The sequence below is a fragment of the Elaeis guineensis genome, chromosome 5, assembly GCF_000442705.2.
Source record: "Elaeis guineensis isolate ETL-2024a chromosome 5, EG11, whole genome shotgun sequence".
Lineage (NCBI taxonomy): Eukaryota > Viridiplantae > Streptophyta > Magnoliopsida > Arecales > Arecaceae > Elaeis > Elaeis guineensis.
Genome location: NC_025997.2, coordinates 4,973,082 through 4,995,750, shown reverse-complemented (window position 1 = coordinate 4,995,750; position 22,669 = coordinate 4,973,082). Strand labels below are relative to the sequence as shown.

At 39.4% G+C, this 22,669-nt stretch overlaps 2 protein-coding genes across 2 annotated transcripts; both read left to right on the top strand.

The window, feature by feature from the left end:
* Nucleotides 1-634: 634 nt before the first annotated feature.
* On the top strand, nt 635-5,601 carry LOC105044664 (mitogen-activated protein kinase 5). The gene is made up of 6 exons (XM_010922639.4): nt 635-904; nt 1,110-1,239; nt 3,287-3,424; nt 3,535-3,867; nt 4,000-4,183; nt 5,173-5,601. The coding sequence occupies exons 1-6, from the start codon at nt 753-755 to the stop codon at nt 5,343-5,345; spliced, it is 1,110 nt and encodes a 369-aa protein (XP_010920941.1). The 5' UTR covers nt 635-752; the 3' UTR covers nt 5,346-5,601.
* A 122-nt stretch (nt 5,602-5,723) lies between these two features.
* Nucleotides 5,724-18,712, top strand: LOC105044665 (probable LRR receptor-like serine/threonine-protein kinase At1g67720). Its single transcript, XM_010922640.4, is given in 17 exon segments — nt 5,724-5,934; nt 6,087-7,881; nt 8,915-9,446; nt 10,750-11,096; nt 11,099-11,254; nt 11,361-11,493; nt 11,683-11,754; nt 11,878-11,946; nt 12,033-12,104; nt 12,471-12,539; nt 14,712-14,863; nt 14,947-15,188; nt 16,757-16,883; nt 16,951-17,019; nt 17,108-17,288; nt 17,567-17,702; nt 17,950-18,712. Coding segments are annotated over 16 exon segments (2,742 nt in total). The 5' UTR covers nt 5,724-5,934; nt 6,087-7,811; the 3' UTR covers nt 18,265-18,712.
* The last annotated feature ends 3,957 nt before the right edge of the window (nt 18,713-22,669 follow it).

The following is a 22,669-nucleotide window of genomic DNA, read 5'->3' as shown; positions in this document are numbered from 1 at the left end:
GCCAACTACTCTACATCAATATGAAGCAAGAAATACATATTTATAATGGTATTATTTTTACATAGCGTAGATTTTATACTTCCTTGCCGCTGACACGCTCTCACCTGCCATTCCACGTCGGCCTAAATTTCTTCTCCATGCGAGTGGGGTTATCTCTGGGCCAAACCATTCCGGTCGCCAAATTTTTTTAATAAGAAAAACAATATTATTAAAAATGTATAAATCTAAATTATCCGTTATTTTACTCGAGACGGAAAGCGAGCACCAGGGAAGTAGATAGCAATCAATTATCGTCTCCATTCAATGCGAGGAATTATGGCCTGCACTTCATGAACCAACGGGACAGCACGCAGCCAATCATAACCGTTTGAAGATGGGACCCACAGAAACCAACGGTCATGATTGGCTGAGTGAGTACTTCTGGTGCACGCTATGTAGGCAATAATCTCTCATTGAATACGCGGAGGCATTCAAACAAGTCAGTCTCAAAAGGGGAGGGGTTTCTTGCCGCTGATCCAGGGGCGGCGGCGATCTCAGCCGTCCGAGTCCCCCTCCCAACGACTTCCCCAGGCGGGCGGGCTTCCCCTATCCTTCACGGAGCCTTCCGGGAAAAAATAAAAACAGAAAGTCAGATATCCCCCTTAAATACCCCTCCCATTTCCACTTCCGTGAAGCGGATCACAAGCTCGCAGCATAAAATCCGGCAAGTTTTTGTTTTCTTTATCTCTTCCCAAAAAAAGGGATCTTGAGAGATGGACGGAGCTCCGACGACCGAGTTCCCGGTGGTAGCGACGCACGGAGGCCGATATCTTCAGTACAACATATTCAACAATTTGTTCGAGATAACTGCCAAGTATCAGCCTCCCATCATGCCCATTGGAAGGGGCGCATATGGGATCGTTTGGTACCCCTGTCTTTCATTTTTTTTTCTTGTGCATTCTTATCTGTTTTAGTTTTATCAACGCAAGAATTATAATTGGAAAGCAATTGATAGCTGATGAACTAGAGTTGGTTATTATGAAGCCAAATAGCTTTTGATGCTGTTCCAATTTGGATCGTTTCACCGCGTGTTGACTTTGAATTTTTTTTTCTGGGGGTTTGTTTTGTAGTTCGGTGATGAATTCGGAGACAGGAGAGATGGTTGCAATCAAGAAGATCGCCAACGCATTTGATAATCACATGGATGCAAAGCGGACTCTGAGGGAAATCAAGCTCCTGAGACATTTGGACCATGAGAACGTACGTGATCGCTGCAGCCACTTTTTCTAGATCTTTTAGTTTTACATAATCACTGGTTTTGCCTTCCTTGATTGCCAATTCCATCAGCATATAGTTATTTGTAAGGAACTTTGTCATGCGGATTGTTTCCCCAAGTATACTACAGTGTTCCTAAAGCACAAATTTTCTGTTTTTCCTTCTTTTTTGGTTAAATTTTTGTGGCCTTTTATAGACCATATTGCTCAAAACTTCAATCTTGTTTCTGTGTTCTGAATATGGTTCTGGTGCTTGAGGATATTTCTATCTCAATCTTTTCTCTCCCCTTAGAAAATCAATCTGATGGTCGTTTTTTTTGATGCTTAATCTCCAGTCTTTGGTATTGAATTTATTATATGATAGCTTATCTGATTGTTCTCTGTATGTGTTTATAGTAGGGTGATTTATGGTACTGCAGGAAGAATCTGACATCACGAACTTCCTTTCAAGTGAGACAAAGGAAAAAAGGGAATCTGACATCATGGACAACGCATATGTTCAATGATTTACTAAATATAACCTATCGAGAGAAAAAGTGATAAAACCTAAATTCTGAACCTATCTTGTTTGTCATATTTGTTTCTTGAGTGCAAGATCCTGTAGCAATCAGGAGGTATTTGGTTGGGGAGAGTGGGGGTTTGGAATCGGAATGGGTGACTCCCATTCCAATCGTTTGTTGGGAGGAGTTCCATTCCGATTTTGATTCTGGAGTGGAATGAGAATGGATCAATCTATATAGAACTCAATCCTATTCTTCTCTATGGATTCAATTTTTCATTCTAATTCGATTCTGATTCCGTTTAAGAATCAAATGCTTCGGACGATTTGACTATTCCAATTCCGATTCCAAGCCATTCTGATTTTTATTCTCATTCTGATTCCGGTTACGAACCAAACGCCCCCTCAAATTATATATCGTGGCCTTCATTGTGAGACTAATAATATGAGTATCTATGTAAGCTTTTATGTTGTCTGGCTATCATCAACTCCTGCTACTAGTGTATTTTGACTATGGCAGTAGTTAATTAGATATGTGAAGTTGTTTAATTAGAGTACTCTAAGATAAAATTTTTGGCATTTCAATGACAATCAGGATAGCCTAATTAAACTCAGAAAAATGGTTGGCATGTTGGAGTTTCTTAGACTTGACCTGTCTCCTGCTTAAGTCACATCATTGAAACCAGCTACTTGAAATTTGTGGGCTTACCTATGGGGATACGGTGAAATTGAGTACTTTGTCCTCTCATGACAATAATATTTGAGAACTAAATCTGATGGCTGTTTAATCTGGATTTAGCTTTTGGCTTGCCCAGGATTTCATTTGACTGTTACTGCATGGACATCTAGTATGCTGCGAGCTAGATTCATTTGTTTTGTAACTAGTTTTGTTTTCATTGCCTAACGCACAACATGAAGGAGTAGCTTCTGTGTGATCATCTTTCTTAATATTCAGTAAAAATTCTCTGGATACTTCTTCTAAGAGGTGTGTGCTAGTTAACCTTCCATCATATCACGCTAAGGTTGTTTAGGCAAATAATCGAACAGTTTCTAATATTAAGAACTTGAGCAATTTCATTTTCTGTTCGAGGTACTGGAAATATAAATTTAAATGACAGTCATATCAAGATGCTGGCAACCTTTATACATACTAGCTAAAATTAGCAACTATGTGCTCTATCAGTTTAGCAGATACTCAAAACTCGATATTTGGATTAAAAATTTTCAGATGGGTACAACTATATCATTTTTCGTTCCAAGATTCTTTAGACACATGCAATTTGAGAAGCTAATTAAAAGCTTCATGTTATGGTTTAGATTCAGTTAGAAAAAAACACCTAAATCATGACTCTTTTTGTAGAATTTTAAGACCTGCTGAAATCAGCAGAATTTTTAATAATAGATTAAAGGATCCTTTTTTTTCTGAGCTTGCACCACTTAAGTATTTTTTTTTTCAATTTTATTTTAAATTTGAAATATTCATACCACTTTTACTCGATCCTTATCTTGGTTAAATGCTGTTTATGTGATGCAGGTCATAGGAATACGAGATGTAATCCCACCACCCATCCCCCAGGCATTTAATGATGTGTATGTTGCAACTGAGCTTATGGACACGGACCTCCATCATATAATTCGCTCCAATCAAGATTTATCAGAGGAACATTGTCAGGTAGTGGTTCTGGTCCATGCTGCTCCATTTTATACCCAGAAAACCAGTTTCATTTGCAAGTCTAATTTCCTGGCAACTGATGAATGGCTTCCTACTGGCCAATCATTCAGTACTTTCTGTATCAGATCCTTCGTGGTTTGAAATACATACATTCAGCAAATGTTATTCATCGAGATCTGAAGCCCAGCAATCTTCTTCTCAATGCAAACTGCGATCTAAAGATATGTGATTTCGGTCTTGCACGTCCTACATCAGAAAATGAAAACATGACCGAGTACGTAGTTACAAGGTGGTACAGAGCACCAGAATTGCTGCTGAATTCAACCGACTATACCGCTTCCATTGATATATGGTCTGTAGGCTGCATTTTTATGGAGCTAATGAATAGGAGACCACTGTTTCCTGGACGAGACCACATGCATCAAATGCGTTTAATTACAGAGGTAAGATTAATACCAGCTAGTGTGAGTTCATGAATTTGAAAAACGTATTAAGATAAAAAGGAGTTAATAATTTGACAGTTCAAGTACTTCTTTCTAGTGATGATGCTTATGACACATCTTTTATTCTTTTAGTGCATTGGCACACCCACTGAAGCGGAGCTTGGATTTCTACGGAGTGAAGATGCAAGAAGGTATATGAGGCATCTTCCCCAGTATCCTCGTCAGCCATTTGTAAGCCTATTTTCCCATGTCAATCCAGCTGCAATTGATCTTGTGGAAAGAATGTTGACATTCAATCCCTCCACAAGAATTACAGGTATTTTCTTTTTCTTCATCTTCAAGAGGTTTTTAATGCTATATTTGTTAATTCCCCCAATTGTGGGCACCAACAAACGAAACAAGGGAGAAGGCTTGGTCATATTTCCGGCATAGTTTTAACTAAATAAATGGAGATTAAAAGGAATCCAAGGAATGAAAGAAAAGGATCCAACTTCTTCTTTTTGTGATTCACATTACCTTGGTTAGCTTCACTGAATGATTAGCCTAAATTCAAATATAATGGCTGGTTTTCTTAAATGTTATTAACTACCTATGGAAAACCACATTCAGACTCAGCAGCCTGTTCTTGTTTTGAAAATAAAAGTTCATCAATGAAAGCCATATTGATGTGGTAGTTGTCATGTTGATTGCTTGTATACTTGCTGCCAATGATACATTGCTCCTTATCACAAGATCAGAAATTCAAACTCCTCTTCCAGAGCCCATGACAGATAGATGAGGTTGGAATTGATGTGTATGCTCAGAAATATGAGTTGTATTGCATCCAAAAAATAATGTCTAGGAACCAGAAGGAAGGGCTCAACCAATGTCTTGTGTGTTTTTGGAGAACTGGAAATACGAGTTCAAAGAACTTTTCTGGTGAAAGAAAACAAGTGGCAAGCTTCTTTTTTTGAAGAGTATTTTATTAGTATGTCATTTGTGAGCTTCTCCAGAAAAAGAAAGCCACTTTACTACTTGTTAAGAAAGGAAACACTTTAGGAAGTTTCTTTTACTGTGAAATTATATCTATGCCTTTTCCATCTAGTGAATAATGTTGGTTTTGTTGATTCCTCGTTCTCTTCTTCTTCTTTGAGTGTGATTGTCATGGGAATATCTTAGGTCCTTTATCACTGTCATCTTCATAGGGTTCCCTTTTGTGTCATATCTGCTTACAGTACTTGGTGAGGATTTAACTCGTTGACTACTTAAAAGTTGATCCATTGCTTTCTGTTGTTATTTTAATTCTTTTTGCTTATGGTTCTGCAGTCGAAGAAGCATTAGCTCATCCATACCTTGAACGATTACATGACATTGCTGATGAACCTGTTTGCATGGAACCTTTCTCATTCGACTTTGAGCAGCATGCCTTGAGCGAAGAGCAAATGAAAGAGTTGATATACCAGGAAGCTTTAGCATTCAACCCAGAGTCTGGCTACTGAAAAAAAAAAAAAAATTCATTTTAAACTTTCTGATTTGAATGCTGTTTGTAAATATACGAGAGCCTGAAGACTTTGGCGGTTGAAATCTTTAGATTTCTCTTTTGTATTTGGGTGTGTATGAGGAAGTTATTTATTTGTGCATATATGACATCTGAGTTGCATGTCAACGTATTTGTGAGACAATATTATGTATAACTGAGTGTATTTGTATTAAAAATCTGCTCAATATTGAAATGTTAAAAATTCTTTGACCCAACCATTATTAGTTGACCTTTTCTCATTTCTGAATCTCATAGTATGAGACTGCAGTTTACTGTGGCATCTTCAATTTCGTTCAGAATATTTCCATATTACCTGATTTATGTCTTACAGAGCCAACAAGACTGGTTTAATTGGAGCAGGCCCATCAGCTGTTCTGCCAAGCTTAAATACGTCTATGTGATGCTGTACACTACAGTAGGTGCTCATTCTAAATGGGTGCCATCATACCAGCAGCAGAACACCAGGTCCCATCAGAAGTTCTTATTGTAGATGTTCAAACAACTCTGATGAAGGATAGGAGATGTCGAAACCCGAAAAACATAAGATGGTGATGATCGTATAAAGTCCTGAAGATAGCTGCAAAATTAGCTTATTTCAAAAGATTTGTTCTTTTCCACCGTACACTATCTAGTTTATTAGTCCAGTTCTTTGCCAAAATTAAGCTTGTTCCACTGATGGGATAATTTCTTTTCTTTGCAGACGCAGAGGCCACTCTTTGTGCTGCCTGAACTTTCCCCTGGAATTTCCCAGTAAATTTGCTTCCGTGCTGTTTCAACCTGGCTTTTGAGAAATTGGCGGTAGAAACTTAATGTGGTGAACTCCAAATAAAATATGTTAGAAGAAGTGAGAGGGCTGCAAAATTTACATGAAGCTGAGTCGTCCTAGGCCTCGTGAGCGAATAACGAAGGACGATAAATGGATTTATTAGTCTTTAAAGACAATAATTAGTGCACCAAGGGTCCCCTCTTCTCCAATAATTGGATTGTTGTATTCAAAGGAGTGCACCAGTAGGGGTCCAACGAGGACTGCTTGGTTTTGGAGTTTGTTCGCATGACAAAATGTCGCCGTCTTAAAGGCGCTCACAAAAAGCCATGCATCTCAGATGGTGGCCAAAGTTCTCTAGATCCATCAAAGTGCGATCACCTTTTCATGGTAGCAACATCCATTAACCAAACCCTTGAGAGACCTGATTATAAAGATAAATAAATATCTAAATCGGATTTATAAGTAGATGACTTTATATTATGAATGAAACTTAACCTCGAAGGAAGCTGTTCTCCTCAACCTCCCTCCTCCCTGGCCCACCTCATGTTCTCTCTTGTTGTTCTTTGTGGTGGCAAACTGCCAGGATATTGTTCATGAGAGGCAACCATCTCAAAAGGGGCATCAATATTCTGGGGCCATCCGCCAGCCGTTGTTACTTTTCACTTTATAGCTATATTGAAATGTTCCATCCAGCAAGGCCCATCTCATCTTTGCTGGAGGCGAGCCACTCCAATAAAATGTTAACCCAGAGGTTCCATTGTTAATAAAATGTTCCCAGGCATAAACTCCACAATGCCTCATCTGTCACACCCCTCTTCTCCTTTTTCTTGAGGTCATAGATTCGAGTTTATTTGTTCAGACAAAGTGGCACTTTTTGACCCAATTGGGTAGACCTATTTTACTCTAATTGAGTGGACATATTTTATTAGGCTCAACCATTCTTGTCGTCAAAAATGAATAATTTCCATCAGAAAATCATATTGCAATCTAGAAATTTGTGTTTATTCTGGATCGGTCAACTTTGTGTGCCAATTAAATTGATAGAGTTGCTGGAATGGCTAAGAAGCAATTAGAATACAGGTGTCATTAGGTGCAAGATCTTAAAATAGGCAAATTGCACGGAATAAAAAGAACCAACCCTTCCATCTGAAAAAAAGTGGACAACTTATAAATTGGACCCGAGTGTGACCCTATCTAGCATAATGACTCCAAACTATTAAAAATTTAAATATCAAAAGGAATCCCCAACCATCACACTACTCCCTGTGCCCCTCGCGCTGTGAAACAAACGAGGAGGAGGTGCGGTGAGCTCACCATGTCGGTGTCTGGACTCCGGAACAAGATCGAAGCAGCTGGAAGGCCTGAGGCTGGAGCGAGACTCGGTCGGGGACGATCTGATCCGGTCACCGCCCCGTCAAAGAAGATCCCGGGTCATCGGTTTGAGGGCGCCACGTGCCCTTTTCTCTTTATAAAGGGCAAAATCGCCCTCTCACCGCAGGGAATTGAACTCCTTCCCACTTCCGACTCTTTGCAGGCTTTATCTTTTCACTCTAGTTTTTTTTTTTTTTTTTTCTACAAACACCACTGCGAAAAAAGGACGCCTCTGTGACTCCAAGCTCATGATCTGGGACTAAGTGAAGGAGCTTTGTCTCTCCATCAATGGCGAATATTCTCCTCTTCCTCTTTCTCCATCTAGTTCTTTTCTCTGTTTCTAATGCTCAGATGCCAGGTAAGTTATGTTATGATGTATCATTCTATAAGATTATTAGGATTTTTTTTCTTTTTTTCAATATGTTGTATGGATTGTTTGTGGTTGGATCTGCTGGTGAGATGTGGAAAGATAAGGATCACTTCTCTGGACTTTTAGTTTGTCTTTCTTAATACAAATTGATGGTTCTGATGCAATAATTCACCTTTTCGGGTTTCATTATCCTGGCGACTTCTGTTGTCATCATTATGTTGTGACAGTGAATGCACTCAAGACAATCTGGAGCATGGTCTCGTGCTTGTTCAGTAATAATCCAATAAGGATGATCATTGTTCTATATTCAAATGTTGAGTAGTATTAATCCACAAAATATGTCTATGACCCTGACATGCAAAAATCGCAGTCTAAATTTGTTTCTTCTGAAGGTATAATAATTCTGAAAATTTGAAACTTGGTTTACTTAGCAAGTCATCATTAGTACATTGAAAATCTAGTCTTGTTGCAATTTAGAAAAGAGTAGTCTTACTTCCTTTGTCATTTGCAGCTTATATGAATATAAATTGCATAAGTGGTCTGACCAACAATAAGTGTGTCTTCCTCTAGTAATAATGGATGTTATAACACTGAGGCAATTGATGACCACCATTCTCTCTCTCTCTCTCTCTCTCTCTCTCTCTCTATATATATATATATATATATATATAAATTATATCTTAGCAACCCAAGTTTTGAACCCTGGACCTCCAGAAGGGAAAGCCCGTAAGTGTGAGGTTCCAACAACTGCTGCTAACAGTTGTTGGCATCTCTATGTGCACACTTGTTTTTAAAATTCTCTATACTGCTGATTTTTTTCCCTCAATTTCTCATATGCTGTCTGCCTGTCACCTTAGCATATGTCTCACAGTCCTATTTCATTGAGTCATATTTATTTATTGAAAGCTTTTTTTTCCCTTCTCTGTAAGTAACTAGCTTCTAGTTAGATGTATCTGAACAAAGATAAACAACATCTTTTTCTTCTAAGAAATAATTTATTTGCGTGCTTTACATGTGGCAGGTTTTTTTAGTCTGGACTGTGGAGGTACACAGAATCATACAGATGATCTTGGTCTTGAGTGGACTGCAGACAATCAGTTTAGTTTTGGTGAAACAGCTAACATATCAGTTCCAAATGAGACCCGTAGACAATTTACAACTGTACGTTACTTCCCCGCAGATGGTAGAAAGTACTGTTACACATTGGATGTGATAACCAGAACTCGATATCTTGTACGAGCAAGCTTCTTGTATGGGAACTTTGATAACAGTAATGTTTATCCGAAATTTGACATCTCAATTGGGGCAACTCATTGGTCAACCATTGTTATCTATGATGCAGACACCATAATAAGACAGGAGTTGGTTTTGTTGGCTTCTTCTCCTAAAATTAGTGTATGTCTATCTAATGCTACAACTGGACAGCCATTTATTTCTGCCCTCGAGCTTCGACAGTTCAATAATTCACTTTATCATACAGATTATGAAACTCAGTTCTTTATGAGCCTCTCTGCAAGAACAAATTTTGGTGCAGAGACTAATGAGTCTGTCAGGTATTCCTTGTTCATGCTTTAAGATCTGTTTCACAGTCATTGACTTCTGTTTTTCAGATATTCCTTTTGGTTTTTAATACATTACCCTGTTGAAGAAATTGATTTCGATGTTTACATGCGTCAAAAGATGATGCAAATGCTCCATGATCATCCTACTTTACCGAAATGGTTTGTGACTTCAAAGTGGATGCTCTTCTATATGATCATGTTGCGGCCTGTGGGTGTGTTTACCTAAGATGTAAGATAAGAATAAGGATGGTATTAGTCTGCACCTGTCCTCTACTATCTGAAATCCAGGACATTCTGTTGGCATCTACTTTGAAAAACACCCATTGCTTAAAATTCTCTAGAATTACCCTACTGATCTGGCTATACAATAAATCATGCATTAGTTTGATAGGCATGTCACGTTAATGCTTCCTATCTGGATTGTGATGAACATGACAATGCTTATTTATCATAGTCATGTAATATAGCTGTGCCCAAGAATGGATAGACTGAAAAAAGATTACTGCTATGTAGGTTTCTAAATCACATAAATACTCTCTTATGCATATGATGTCTGTGCTCCATATCATGCACCCCAAAACCCTTGAATTGGAAAGAGTTTACTCTTGCAATTTAAACCCAAGAATTCATGATAACCATAGATCTGACATGCACAATATTGTAAAACTCTCAAAGATTAACTTGAAGCAATCAAATGTTCCTGCCCGGTCGAGTGATCATCGAATCTTTGGGATATATGTGGGCCCATGAAGAAAGAAGTGATTATATGCCTACCAAGAAAAGAAAAGAAGAAACCGAAAATGTAAAGCTTCAGAAATCAGATATATTTTTTCTAATGCAGTATAGAGGAAATACAAGATTACTAATACAATACAAGATCCTAATAATGTCATTGCAGCTTGGAATAAATATTTATCATATGATGATGGACCTGGCAGCAAAGGTCCATCTTCTTTAAAACTGAAAAAAACAAACACTTCCAAATTAAATGAAGAACTTTACTCTGGAAAACCTCTATCATCTGATGTCAACCTGGCAGTCAAATTTCTGTCATCTGTTTGAACTGAAAAAAAAAAAGCAATTTTAGATCGAGTAAGAATTTTAATTGAGCATAAAAAAAATTACACTTTAAGACTTGGATAAGTTTCTAAAATCAAGCATCCAGAGAGTGGCATTATTTTCTTCTAGTTCTGTTTATGCTTTGGCCATCATACATCCTCCTCGTACCCCTTGCATTGTCATTATGTTGTGGAACATCAAGGTTTTTTGAATTCTGCTGCTGTTTTTCTTTCAGGTATCCAGATGATCCATTTGATAGAATATGGGAATCCGATTCTTTGAGGAGGGCAAACTACCTTGTTGATGTTGCCCCTGGAACCGAAAAAGTATCAACAACAATACCTGTAGATGTTAACATTGGTGAAAGACCACCTCAAAAGGTGATGCAGACAGCTGTAGTGGGTCAAAATGGAACCTTAACTTATCGCCTAAACTTGGACGGTTTTCCAGGGTTTGGTTGGGCATTCTCATACTTTGCGGAGATTGAGGATTTTGGCTCAAATGAAACAAGGAAATTTAAGTTAGCTATTCCGGGAAATAAGGATGTTAGTAAACCCACAGTCAATGTTGAAGAAAATGCTCCGGGAAATATCGGTTGTATGAACCAGGATACTATAACATATCCCTACCATTCGTCTTCTCTTTTGCATTTATGAAAACAAATGACTCATCCAGGGGACCAATCTTGAATGCTTTGGAGATATACAAGTATCTGCAGATAAATTATGGCTCCCAAGATGGTAAGCTTAAATATTGTTTTGTCAGGTCTGTCTAAATTGTGTCCTTTTATCATCTGAATTGTTTTCTTTTATTAACTGCACCTGACAATCTTTTGTGGTATTGCAGCACCTGTCGTGGCAGGTTTTACATCACACTACCAGCTTGCAGTTTGGGCTCAAGAAGGTGGGGACCCATGTCTACCAACTCCATGGTCTTGGGTGAAATGCAGTTCAGATCCACAGCCAAGAATAATTTCAGTGTATTGAACAAAATCAGTACCCTTGTTTCTATTTCTTTATGGTTCAGGGGCTTATTTTCCCTTGGTTCTAACTTTCATAGTTTGAATCTTATCTTGATTGACCTATATTACGATATATATGCTTATCTCCAATATTTACTAAAATATTCTATCCAAGTCTAATCTAATGTATTTTGGTATATAAATCAGTTATTTGTCAGGGAAGAATTTGACAGGGAATATACCTTCAGAACTGATGAATCTTTCAGGCCTAGTTGAGCTGTAAGATTTGAGTAGTTCTTTTTTCCTTTATCCAAAGGGGTGTGTGCGCACGCGTGCCTTCATGATCTATCCTTTTTCAACCATGATCCTCCTCCGTAATCATTGCCAATTCTGTAATTGCAGATGGCTTGACAGTAACATGCTTACTGGTCCAATACCCGATTTTGGCGGATGCTTAAATCTGAAGACAATGTGAGAAATTAACCATTTGGTAGCTTTATCTCTTTTTTTTTTTTTTTTTAATATGCTTAGCGAAAACATGTTTTTGTTTGATGTAGTCACCTTGAGAACAATCAATTAACTGGTGAGCTGCCTTCATCTTTGGTGGACCTACCGAACCTAAGGGAATTGTAAGTCTTATATCGGGATATTGCTCAACAGATTCTATCATGCATTTACTCTTGAAAGAATACTTTAATGCTTTCTCTAAAATGAATGGTGTTCATTTGAATTTTAGTGGCATTACGCTATCTTTAAGTAATTTCTCTATCGTTAAGAAATTGAATCGTGTTTACAATTCTGAGATTCTTTTTTTTTGAATAACATTGACCTGTTGGCAATGAATTTGTGATGGTTCCCTGATAAAAAAACTCCACTCTCTCTCTTGCCTCCCCTCTGTTTCTGTCTCCCTCTCTGTGTGTGTATGTACTTCTAATCATGCTGTCCATTATATTGAATGGGAGATCTAATCACTTTCTCAAAATTGATTGTTGCAGGTATGTGCAAAATAATATGCTGTCTGGAACTGTGCCTCGTGGTCTTCTCAGCAAAAATATTGCTTTTAAGTGGGTTACTACTTGCTCTGCATTGACAAAATAGTGCATGCAACTTCATATATGTTTCTGAACACCACATGATATGGCAAGAGTGAAAGCAGATGACAATTACAATTGAAACATAAAATTTGTTATGTTTATTTGTTTGTGTAATGATATAGTTCTGACTTTTTACCATGTATGCAATACATGTTGACGAATAGAAATGGATGGCATTTAAATGTACCACGTATCACATACATGGTACATTTATGGGGTTGCCATAGATTTACTTGTTTTCCCTAACATCTTTTATGTCATACAAAATTATCTTGGTCGCTTACATAGGTGCAAGATGCAAAACTGAGCTGACTGTCTTATAATAAGTTTATGATCGTATCGATAAGTTTCTATATATACTTGAAGGCATATGATGTGAAGTCATAAATTGATTACTGACAGCAGTTTATGTTAATGGTTATGGTAATTTATATCATGGGCACATAAAAAGTATCTTGGAAACTTTTGATTGCATGTTTATGACCGCATGCTTTAGTAATTTGGAAATTTTATATTTTGAATATGATAGGCTTACGAACAATGTCTAGGAGAAAATATTGTGAATATTGGGAAGTGGTGGGTTGAGCTGGGGCACTGATGTGAGCTTTATCATTATCTATATGATTATTTTCTCCTTTTAGATACTTAGGTCCTGTTATCTGAGTGTCAAGGAACTCATCAGCAATTTAGTATGTGAAGGTTTCTTCTACCATCATCACCTAGTACAGCCCTCCAATGGAGCCATCCAAAAACTCATCTCTTATACCACTTACATTTCTTGGGAAATGCATTTGAAAATCAAATTCAGCTCATTTTTATGGGAAATGTTGGAAAACATGAGAGGGAACACATGCAAACTGAATGAAAAGAACTAGAAAACTTATTGAAATGCTGGGAAATAATAGCAGAGGAACATGTTGGAAGCATGAAGACTAGGTTTTTAGCAGTTCCATATGATTATCATGCATATCCCAGAAGTTCCCCACATAGTTTTGCTGTTATCATTGCCTGCTTTTCAGCTTTGGAAAATGTTTCCCCCTTAATTTCATCCATTAGTTCATGATTACTTTTCTTCTCCTTTATGTTTTCCTGTAGTATCAATTATGCCCTCCAATAACATATGCTTTTTTGATAATTAACAGAAGCATTATGCTGGCAATATATTTATCAGATCAGCCTTCTTATATGGGGACTTAAAACTTTCTCATGTACAATTGCCTGCTACTTCATATTGCTGCAGTGTGTGTGGATTTTCTATTGCAAGATGCAATACATCTATAGAGCAATGCACAAAAGAGAATGAAAAGAAACTTCTTGCCCAGTGTGCTTTGATGTGTTGGAGCACTGCCAAAACATCCGTATTGCAACAACTACAGAGTGTGGCTACTGGGAGGCAGGAATTTAAAGAATTTCTTTCAAATAAGCCATGGCTGAACCTATCTTAATCCGGTTGTAGTATCCAATAATTAAACTGAGAAAAATTTAGAGATAATTGAAATACTGTGTAATATCAGACATATAAAGAGGCTTTTTGAAAATAGGTTCTCTTCTTTTTTTGCCTGTAATTTTAGATAGATTATAATGGACTCTCCTCAGAATGATACTGTGCCGACTAAAGTTTCCTGAATCAGGGTTTGGTTTGGCCGCATATCTCTGAATTCTACAGGATGTGGCGTTTGGTTTGGCCCCACATCTCTGAATTCTACAGGAGTGTTGGGTTTATCTTTTAAAAGGGAAAAAACAAAAAAATGAAATGTTGGTACAAGCATGAGCATAACATATAAACAAAAGATACACAATTTATTTCCAAACAAATAAACCATCCTATGTATGTTTAACTTTTAAATATGTTTTACTCAAAAAAACCCATGTTCAGTGGCTAAAGAAACATATACAACATGTATTTATAGATGTGGAGTTTCTTTTCACTTTGTTTTGATTTTTGTTGATATTGATTGTTAGATGTGATTTTTGACACATACAAGCACTCTTGCTGCATTTGTGTGTTTCTGGAATATTTCAATATATGCCCCAGACAATCTCTTTTGTATTTTCACCTATTTCAACAGCTCATAATTCATTTTAATCAGTGCAGTTTGTTCTGAGCTAATTTGGGAACTTTTTTCAATCATGTATGTTTAGTTTCTCAGGAAACATGCATCTTCGAGTGGAAAGGAACAAACTTAATTACATTATAATTGTTATCTGCTCTGTGGTTGGAGCATCTGTGATTCTTGTAGCTGTAGTTGTCTACTTGCTAGTGTGCAAGAGAAGGAAGTTTTATTCAGAGGAAGGTATAACTTAATAAAACTCAATCTTTTCAGTTCTGGCTATAAGTTAATATACACCTATAAAAGTATAAAACTTTTCTATTCAGATGATCTTACCAGTGTCCTGCCACCTCAAAAACCACATTCTCCTGCAAATGAACTTGCCACAAAAACAGCCCACAAGTATACGTTATCTGATATTGAAGAAGCTACCAAGGACTTCTCCAAGAAAATTGGTTCTGGAGGTTTTGGAACCGTATATTATGGAAAGATGAAAGATGAAAAGGAAATTGCAGTCAAAGTTCTTAGAAATGATTCTTACCAGGAGAATCGACAATTCTCGAACGAGGTAACTTTACACATGCAGAGCTTTAGTCCAATCAATTTATGCAATATATTATCCCCCGCACCAGTAATTGTATTGGTACTTGGCATACTCTATGCTTCTTGGTGCTGGCACAGCGCTAATGAGGTGATGGACCATGTGTTGGTACCGAGAGGCATATCAGTATTGTTGGTACCCTACGGATACGGTATGGTATATGGCCAACATGCACGGGTCCTTCAATCCTTGTTATTTAGATGTTTCACTGCAAGCGAGGCATATTTTGATTTTACATGCATTGCAGTTGCTCTAGATATATGTTTTCATAAGCATCATATTTCAATTACTAGGTATCATGAAAAGTAAATTTTACATAGAAGTTGTTAATATGGTGCTAAATAACTAGGTTTTGCCTCAGGACTCGTTTGGTTCACGGGAAGAACTTTTTTTCCCAGAAAATTACTTTCTGGGAATAGGATTTTGGTATGTTTGGTTGACAATAGGAAGATGACTTATTATAAAGTAGCTTATGTTTGGATGAGCACCTATTTTTCTGAAAAAACTGTGTAAAATACCTATTATATCCTTAGTAGATATAAAACCATACATTTTTATTCATAAACTTTATATAAATATAAATATTATATTCATATTAATATAAATATAATATTAATATATTATAATATAACATTGGACCATAATAATTTATTGTGTTAATATAATACTAATATATTAATATTATATTAATATAATATGAATATTTTAATTTAATAAATATATTAATATAGATATAAATATAATATTAATGTAAATATTAAAATATAATAAATATAAATATTATATTTATATAAATATTAGGATAATATTAATATAATATTATATTATTATTCAGTATTTCATTCTAACCATCCATTGATATTTTACTAAATTTTAGCTATGGATCTTAAAAGGATATTTTAGAAAAGAAAAAAGTACCACCACTTCCTATGTCATGAGAAGTACGAAAACCTACTTCCCCCATGGGTTTTCACTTCCCATGAAATGTGGGAAGTGACTTCCTATGGGAAATATTTTTTTCACTTTCTCTCTTCTTAAAACTCCAACTAAACAAGAGACTCTTTCTCCACTTCCCACGAAGTGTCTTTCCCCTCTCTACTTTCCGTCAACCAAATGAGTCCTCAGTGTCCAAGCATACTGCTCTTATTAATCCTTATTGATAAACAGCTGTTAGCTTTATAAGAGATGCCACTAGTGATAAACATTTACCTCAAGTCAACGTTTGAACAACCTGCCAAAACTTTTGTATGTTTAAATATTCAAAGCCTATCATCTTATATTTGTATTGGCCTTCAACTGGATATACTGCAGACACTAATTGAACGTGATGTTGTTGGTGATGCCAGCTTAAAGAGCTAACTCCTTGAATACTACAGTAATGTTTATAGTTATAGACACTAATGCATTTATTTGTATCTTTCTGTTGAGGGAGAATTTAGGACAACAGTGAGTACCCTGATATTTCTGTTGTTTGGCATGCAGTCATTATTTATCTTAATTTTCTCCCTTATTGCAACTGATGACTACTATTTTAGGTCTCTCTGCTTTCAAGGATACATCACAGGAACCTAGTAGTATTTCTTGGTTACTGCCAGCAAGAAGGAAAGAGCATCCTTGTTTATGAGTTTATGCATAATGGAACTTTAAAAGAGCACCTTCATGGTAAGTCTCATGCTGGTTTATTTGAAAATGTTTCAGAAACAAAATAATCTGTTTATCAACTTCACAGGAACCTTAACTCAGGAAAGGCATATTGGCTGGATTAAGCGACTGGAGATTGCCGAGGATGCTGCAAAAGGTTTGAATATTCAAATAATCAAGAATTTAATATAAGCTCCTTTTTCCATAAAACATAACAATTATCAGTATTCTGAAACATTTGCCAGGGATTGAGTACCTTCACACAGGCTGTTTTCCAGCTGTCATCCATAGGGATCTGAAGACCAGCAACATTCTTCTTGACAAGGACATGAGAGCAAAGGTCTCAGATTTTGGTCTCTCAAAACCTGCAGTGGATGAATCCCATGTCTCGGGTGTCCAGGGAACTTTGGGGTATTTAGACCCTGTGTAAGGTCCTGTCCCCTCATAAATAGCACATCATATCCTTTTGCTAATAATAGATGAGCCATAGTGCTTGTACCACCAAAGAAAAATCCTGTTAATTTCTGTCATCCCACAGGTTGTGCCTGGATTAGTGTTATTCTTCAGTACAGTTATTGTTCCCAGGAAATTAAGCATTTTTTGCAATAATGCAAGCACAAACAAACCGAGGACTGCAGTTTATCAAAGATCTTCACATTTTTCTGCCTTAATCATTATTGATGATTAATTATTAATATGTGTAGGTACTGCACCTCTCAGCAATTAACAGAGAAAAGTGACATTTACAGTTTTGGTGTTATTCTCCTCGAGCTGATTTCAGGTCAAGTTCCAATATCTACCACAAATTTTGGCGAAAACATTTATCATATAGGCCAATGGGTTAGTCCACTTATCCACTTTCATCTTGTCATGGACCAAATTATGCTATATCTACTGCAAATGAAGATCATATGCTTGCTTAGTTATTAAATCTAGGGCAGCTTTGGCAGTTGATGAGTGCAGGTTTTCTTATTCCTGCATGTTACATAAGCAGAATAAGAAATTTCTCCATGTTTTTTCCAGGCCTTGTGAGGTGTACCTCTTTTTCTTCAACAAAACTCTAATCCCTATGAACATTCATCTGCAGGCAAAGTTTTATTATCAGAGTGGAGAAATTGAGGCTATCATCGACCCTTCATTGCAGAATGATTACAATGATATTCAGTCTGTGTGGAAGATTGCTGAAGTGGCAGTCAAGTGCATTGACCCACAAACAGGAAATAGGCCATCGATATCAGAAGTGCTCAAGGAGATCCAAGAGGCTATTGCAATAGAACGAGCTCCCAGGATCACAAAGTCGGATATTTTCTTCGGTTCTCCCTTGAGTGTAGATGCCACAAATTTGTGTAGTTCTGGGCAAAGAGCTTCTGTTGATTCCTTTATCCAGCCTGAGCTCCGATAGCTCCTCCAAACGCACTGCTCCCAAGTTATTCTGAATTTTCCTGAGTTGGAAACGACAGTTGTGCACAATGAGAGAGCAGCAGAAACTAGTTATCTTGGATGAAAACTTGTTATCTACCTTCTCATGGTTCTTTTACTTGGGGATATGATTAGAAATTCAAAAAATTTAAACCAAATTTAGCAAGCATGAAGAAAGAGCACGCAAAACCTTTTTCTTTTTCATAAAAAATCAAATCACCAATTACATAATCTTGGCCTTTAGTACTGCTGTAGATGTGATGATTCTGCTTCAGTCAAAGCAAGCATATGATGTTTGCCTTTTTCATCAGTGAATGTGGGTTTTGTCTTCAATCCAGGTATCAAAAATCTAATCTGAAATTGTAATGCCACTGTCCCTTATGTCCTGTAATTCTAAACTTGATTTCAGAAAATTCTTTTTCATTTACCAAGTTTCTTGTTTATTCTTGTAAAGTCTAAAAGTAGTTATCAAAACTAGGCTGCCTTCTTTAAATTTCTGATGATGCATTGTAGGATTGGTTGTGATGAGTCTTGGTGCTTAGCTCTGGTATGATTGCCTGGAAAGTCTTAAGATTTGCAGCTACACATCACACATTACATACATTAGATGAATCTTGAGAAAATATACCACCGAGTGCTTGCTCGAGGGGTTTCGAGTTTGAGTGGTGGATCTGATTGATAAAGCTCTGTTCCGCTGTTTTCTCTCAGTTTCTCATTCAGCCTAGTTTCTGCTCTGACGTAGAATCTAGATGGAATGGGAACAGGTAGCAGGTGGAAATTTGGAGCTCTTGTTTCTCTTCTTTTTTCATTAAATCTCGATAAAATCGTGATTAGTGCTCGGTTTCCCCCTCTTTCATGTGACTTCTATTTAAGCGTTTGACTCGTGAGAATCTCTCTTCTACGCTATTTATAACCTTTTTAAATGGCTTAGCTAATCTTTTGCACCGAGTAGGATTCGCTATTAGAAGAGTCACGTTTTTGTTTCAATAAATATTCCTCCTATATTTTGTATGGATGGATCTATTGGGATGCATTTACTTTAGAGGTATTTAATTTAATAAATTCCTTTCTTACGCAAAGAGAACATTCCAAAGTGGATCAATCCAGTCAACTTGATTCAACTTAAATAATTTTTATACTGAATCAAAACATGGGAACAGGACAATGATCCAAATTAAAAAATAATTAGGAACCGATATCTAACGAACTTTTCAGTGGGAGTATTCAAATGTAGCTTTTTTATGTTCTTGTTGTGGTTCTAATAATATGAAGGGCATCAATAGTCTCACATCGATTGTGAGTCAAGGAAAATTTGTACTTATAAGGAAGAATTTTTCTTATGTGAGACGTCTCGTGAGGTCCATGGACTAGAGCGGATAATACCTCACGTGATGGGTCGACCTTTTGTCTGCAGCAATAAGAGGTGATGGGTCGAACTTTTGTCGGCAACAGTTTCTTAGCAGATTTTCTATCGGGCCTTCTTAATTTGTCGGCTCCAACCGACTCTTTGTATCTCCCCAAAATGATTTAAATAAAATTTACTTGGGAAAGAGCTTTTCTTCCACCTGATTTCTCAAAAAAAAAAATTAGGAATCCTTTAGGTGTCTCTAGGGGAAGCTAATACGTCTATTTTGTGCATATAGTTCATGGGCATTTATGCTATGGGATCACTTTGTGCTGAAAGAACAACTACCATGCAAACAGGCTCACCAATAAAATGTCCTAATATACTATCCAAGAATCTGTCTGGCGAAGCAATTCTTCCAAAATCTGAGAATCAGATAGGTAAAAGAACTCCGATCTGTTTTACAGAGTCATGCTGCAATATCGAGCTCTGGCAATGGTACAAGACCTATATATCTTAAATCACTGACTGCAGAAGCTTGATCAAACACTACTTTGCAAAGTAGGCATAGTATCCAGGATCTAAAAAACTACTCAGCTCAAGTCCCAGAGCAGAAATATCCAGGTGTTGGTCAGCCAGACAAAAAGTATAAAGCGGTGAGAGGGAAGAACAACACTGTCAGGGAGAGAATTGTCAACAATACTAGACTTAGAATTGAAGAATTTAAATGACATTTTAAAGTATATTAAATGCCATCTACACCAACTACCTGCCTTGAACACTGTTGCCATGCTGAATTGAGAACTATTCCACAACCACGCGGAATTGAATTTAGTAGTCTGCTCAGCATAAGCCATTAGATGCAACTAGAATATTTGAAGAAAATCAGCCGAATAAACTAATTTTAATTTATATACGTGCTCCGATGCAGTCTGCAGCATGTATTCTCACAGAGGCGTCTTAAAAGGCATGCCTCCTGTTGTTGGGGAATACCCGCTGCCCGACCGACTGCCGGAGGGCCCGACCGACTGCCGGAGGGCCCGACCGACTGCCGGGGGGCCCGACCGACCGGAGGGCCCGACCGACTGGACGGCCCGACCGTCCGACCGCCTGACGGCCTGACCACCCCCGTTGGACGACTCCGACTGGCCGATAGGCCGACCGAACGTCGGTCGGGTCGACCGACTGACGGGAGCCACCAGCGGCTAATCGCCGACTTGGGGTATGTCGGGCGTATCCATCCCGACCGACTGAACCCGGGGGTCTGAGGCCCGACTTACATGAAGCTCGTCGACCGACCGGAGGAACCCGACGCCACTCCGCTGGCTGCCGACCTGGGGTCGGCTGACTCCTCTAACCACCGTACAGCCGCCAGACGTTGTCAGCTCTGACACGGACATGCGGCACAGTTACTTAGGGGCATTATCCCACCGAGGGCCGGGTCAACCCTGGTGATTAGACGGCTGCACGGCGACATGACGTTTTCACGGCGGCTCTGACAGCCCACGGTGAGTTGACAGTTCCTCACTTGTCCGCGCCATTAATGACGGTGCCATACCTAGCTCCACTATATATACCGGGAAGGCCACAGTGCAAGCGGTCGATCCGCCCGTCTCTCCCACATACGCAGGCTCGCTCCTCTCTCTCTCACTCCTCTCTTTCTCAGAGCTCTCTGTCTGCATTTCACTGTTGCCCAGTCACCTCTCTGACTTGACCGTCGGAGGGTCCCCGCCGGAGCCGCCTCCGGTCAGTGCGGACTTCCTTTTGCAGGTGCGCGTTCCCGGCGATTGGGTCGACGAGGCGATTGGCCGCAACAGATTGGCGCGCCAGGTAGGGGGCAGCATGACAAAGACGAGAGCTCAACGATCGAGAGTCACTGGGTCGGCCAGGCGTTCTTCCCGTCGGGAAGAAGCCTCCCCGCCCCCACCGGCGGCGGAGCCTAGCTCTCCGCGCCCTGCAGTGACCACGGAGGCCCAGATTGCGGCCATCGTGCGGCAGATGACCGTACTGACCGACGCAGTCAAAAGCCTCCAGCAACAACGGCGGCCCGACCTATGCCTTCCAGGAGCAGCCGCCGACGGCCGCGCCGACCCCTGTCGCCTCCATGCGAGCGCTCCAACAGCGCTCCCACGGAGAGGAGGAGGGGCGACCACGGCGCGACGACCGACGGTCCCAGCGGCCCTCTCCTTCCCCGTTGGAACGGGCGAGGAAGGAAAAGCGGCCGCGCACACCGTCGGCCTCTCTTTCAGAATCCTCCGGAGGCTCCACCCCTGGGGTCTCCCAGCATCGACGAGCGGACGACTACGAGCGACGGTTCGAGGAGATCGACCGCCGACTCGCCCAACTGCAGATGGACGGCCAGAAGTCTTCGAACGACGTCGACTTCCAGACCGCCCAGCCTCTCTCTCGACTGGTCCTCGACGAGCCGATTCCCAGTCGGTTCAAAATGCCGAACGTGGAGCCATACGACGGCTCCACCGACCCAGTCGACCACCTCGAGAGCTACAAAGCTCTCATGACGATTCAAGGAGCAACCGACGCTCTTTTCTGCATCGGCTTCCCCGCGACGCTCCGCAAGGCTGTCAGGGCTTGGTACTCCGGTCTTCGATCGGGCAGTATCCATTCCTTCGCGCAGCTCGAGCACTCGTTCGTGGCCCATTTCAGCACCAGCCGAAAGCCGCCGCGAACGTCGGATAGCCTTTTCTCCCTCAAGCAGGGGGAAAACGAGACGCTCCGACACTTCGTGGCGCGATTCAACGCGGCCACGCTCGAGGTCCGGGACCTCAACGAAGACATGGCGGTTTCAGCCATGAAGCGGGGCCTGAGGTCGTCCCGATTTACTTATTCTCTGGACAAGACCCTCCCCGAACATATGCGGAGCTACTGGAGCGCGCGTACAAGTATATGCGCGCGGACGAAGGGGCGTCCGACCGACGCTTGGTCGAGCCCAGAGGTCCGAAGGAGAAGCGGAGAAAAGGTCGGGAGCCCGCCGAACCAAGCAGGCCCCCGGCCAATAGTCGGCTTTCTCCACCCCGACAGATCC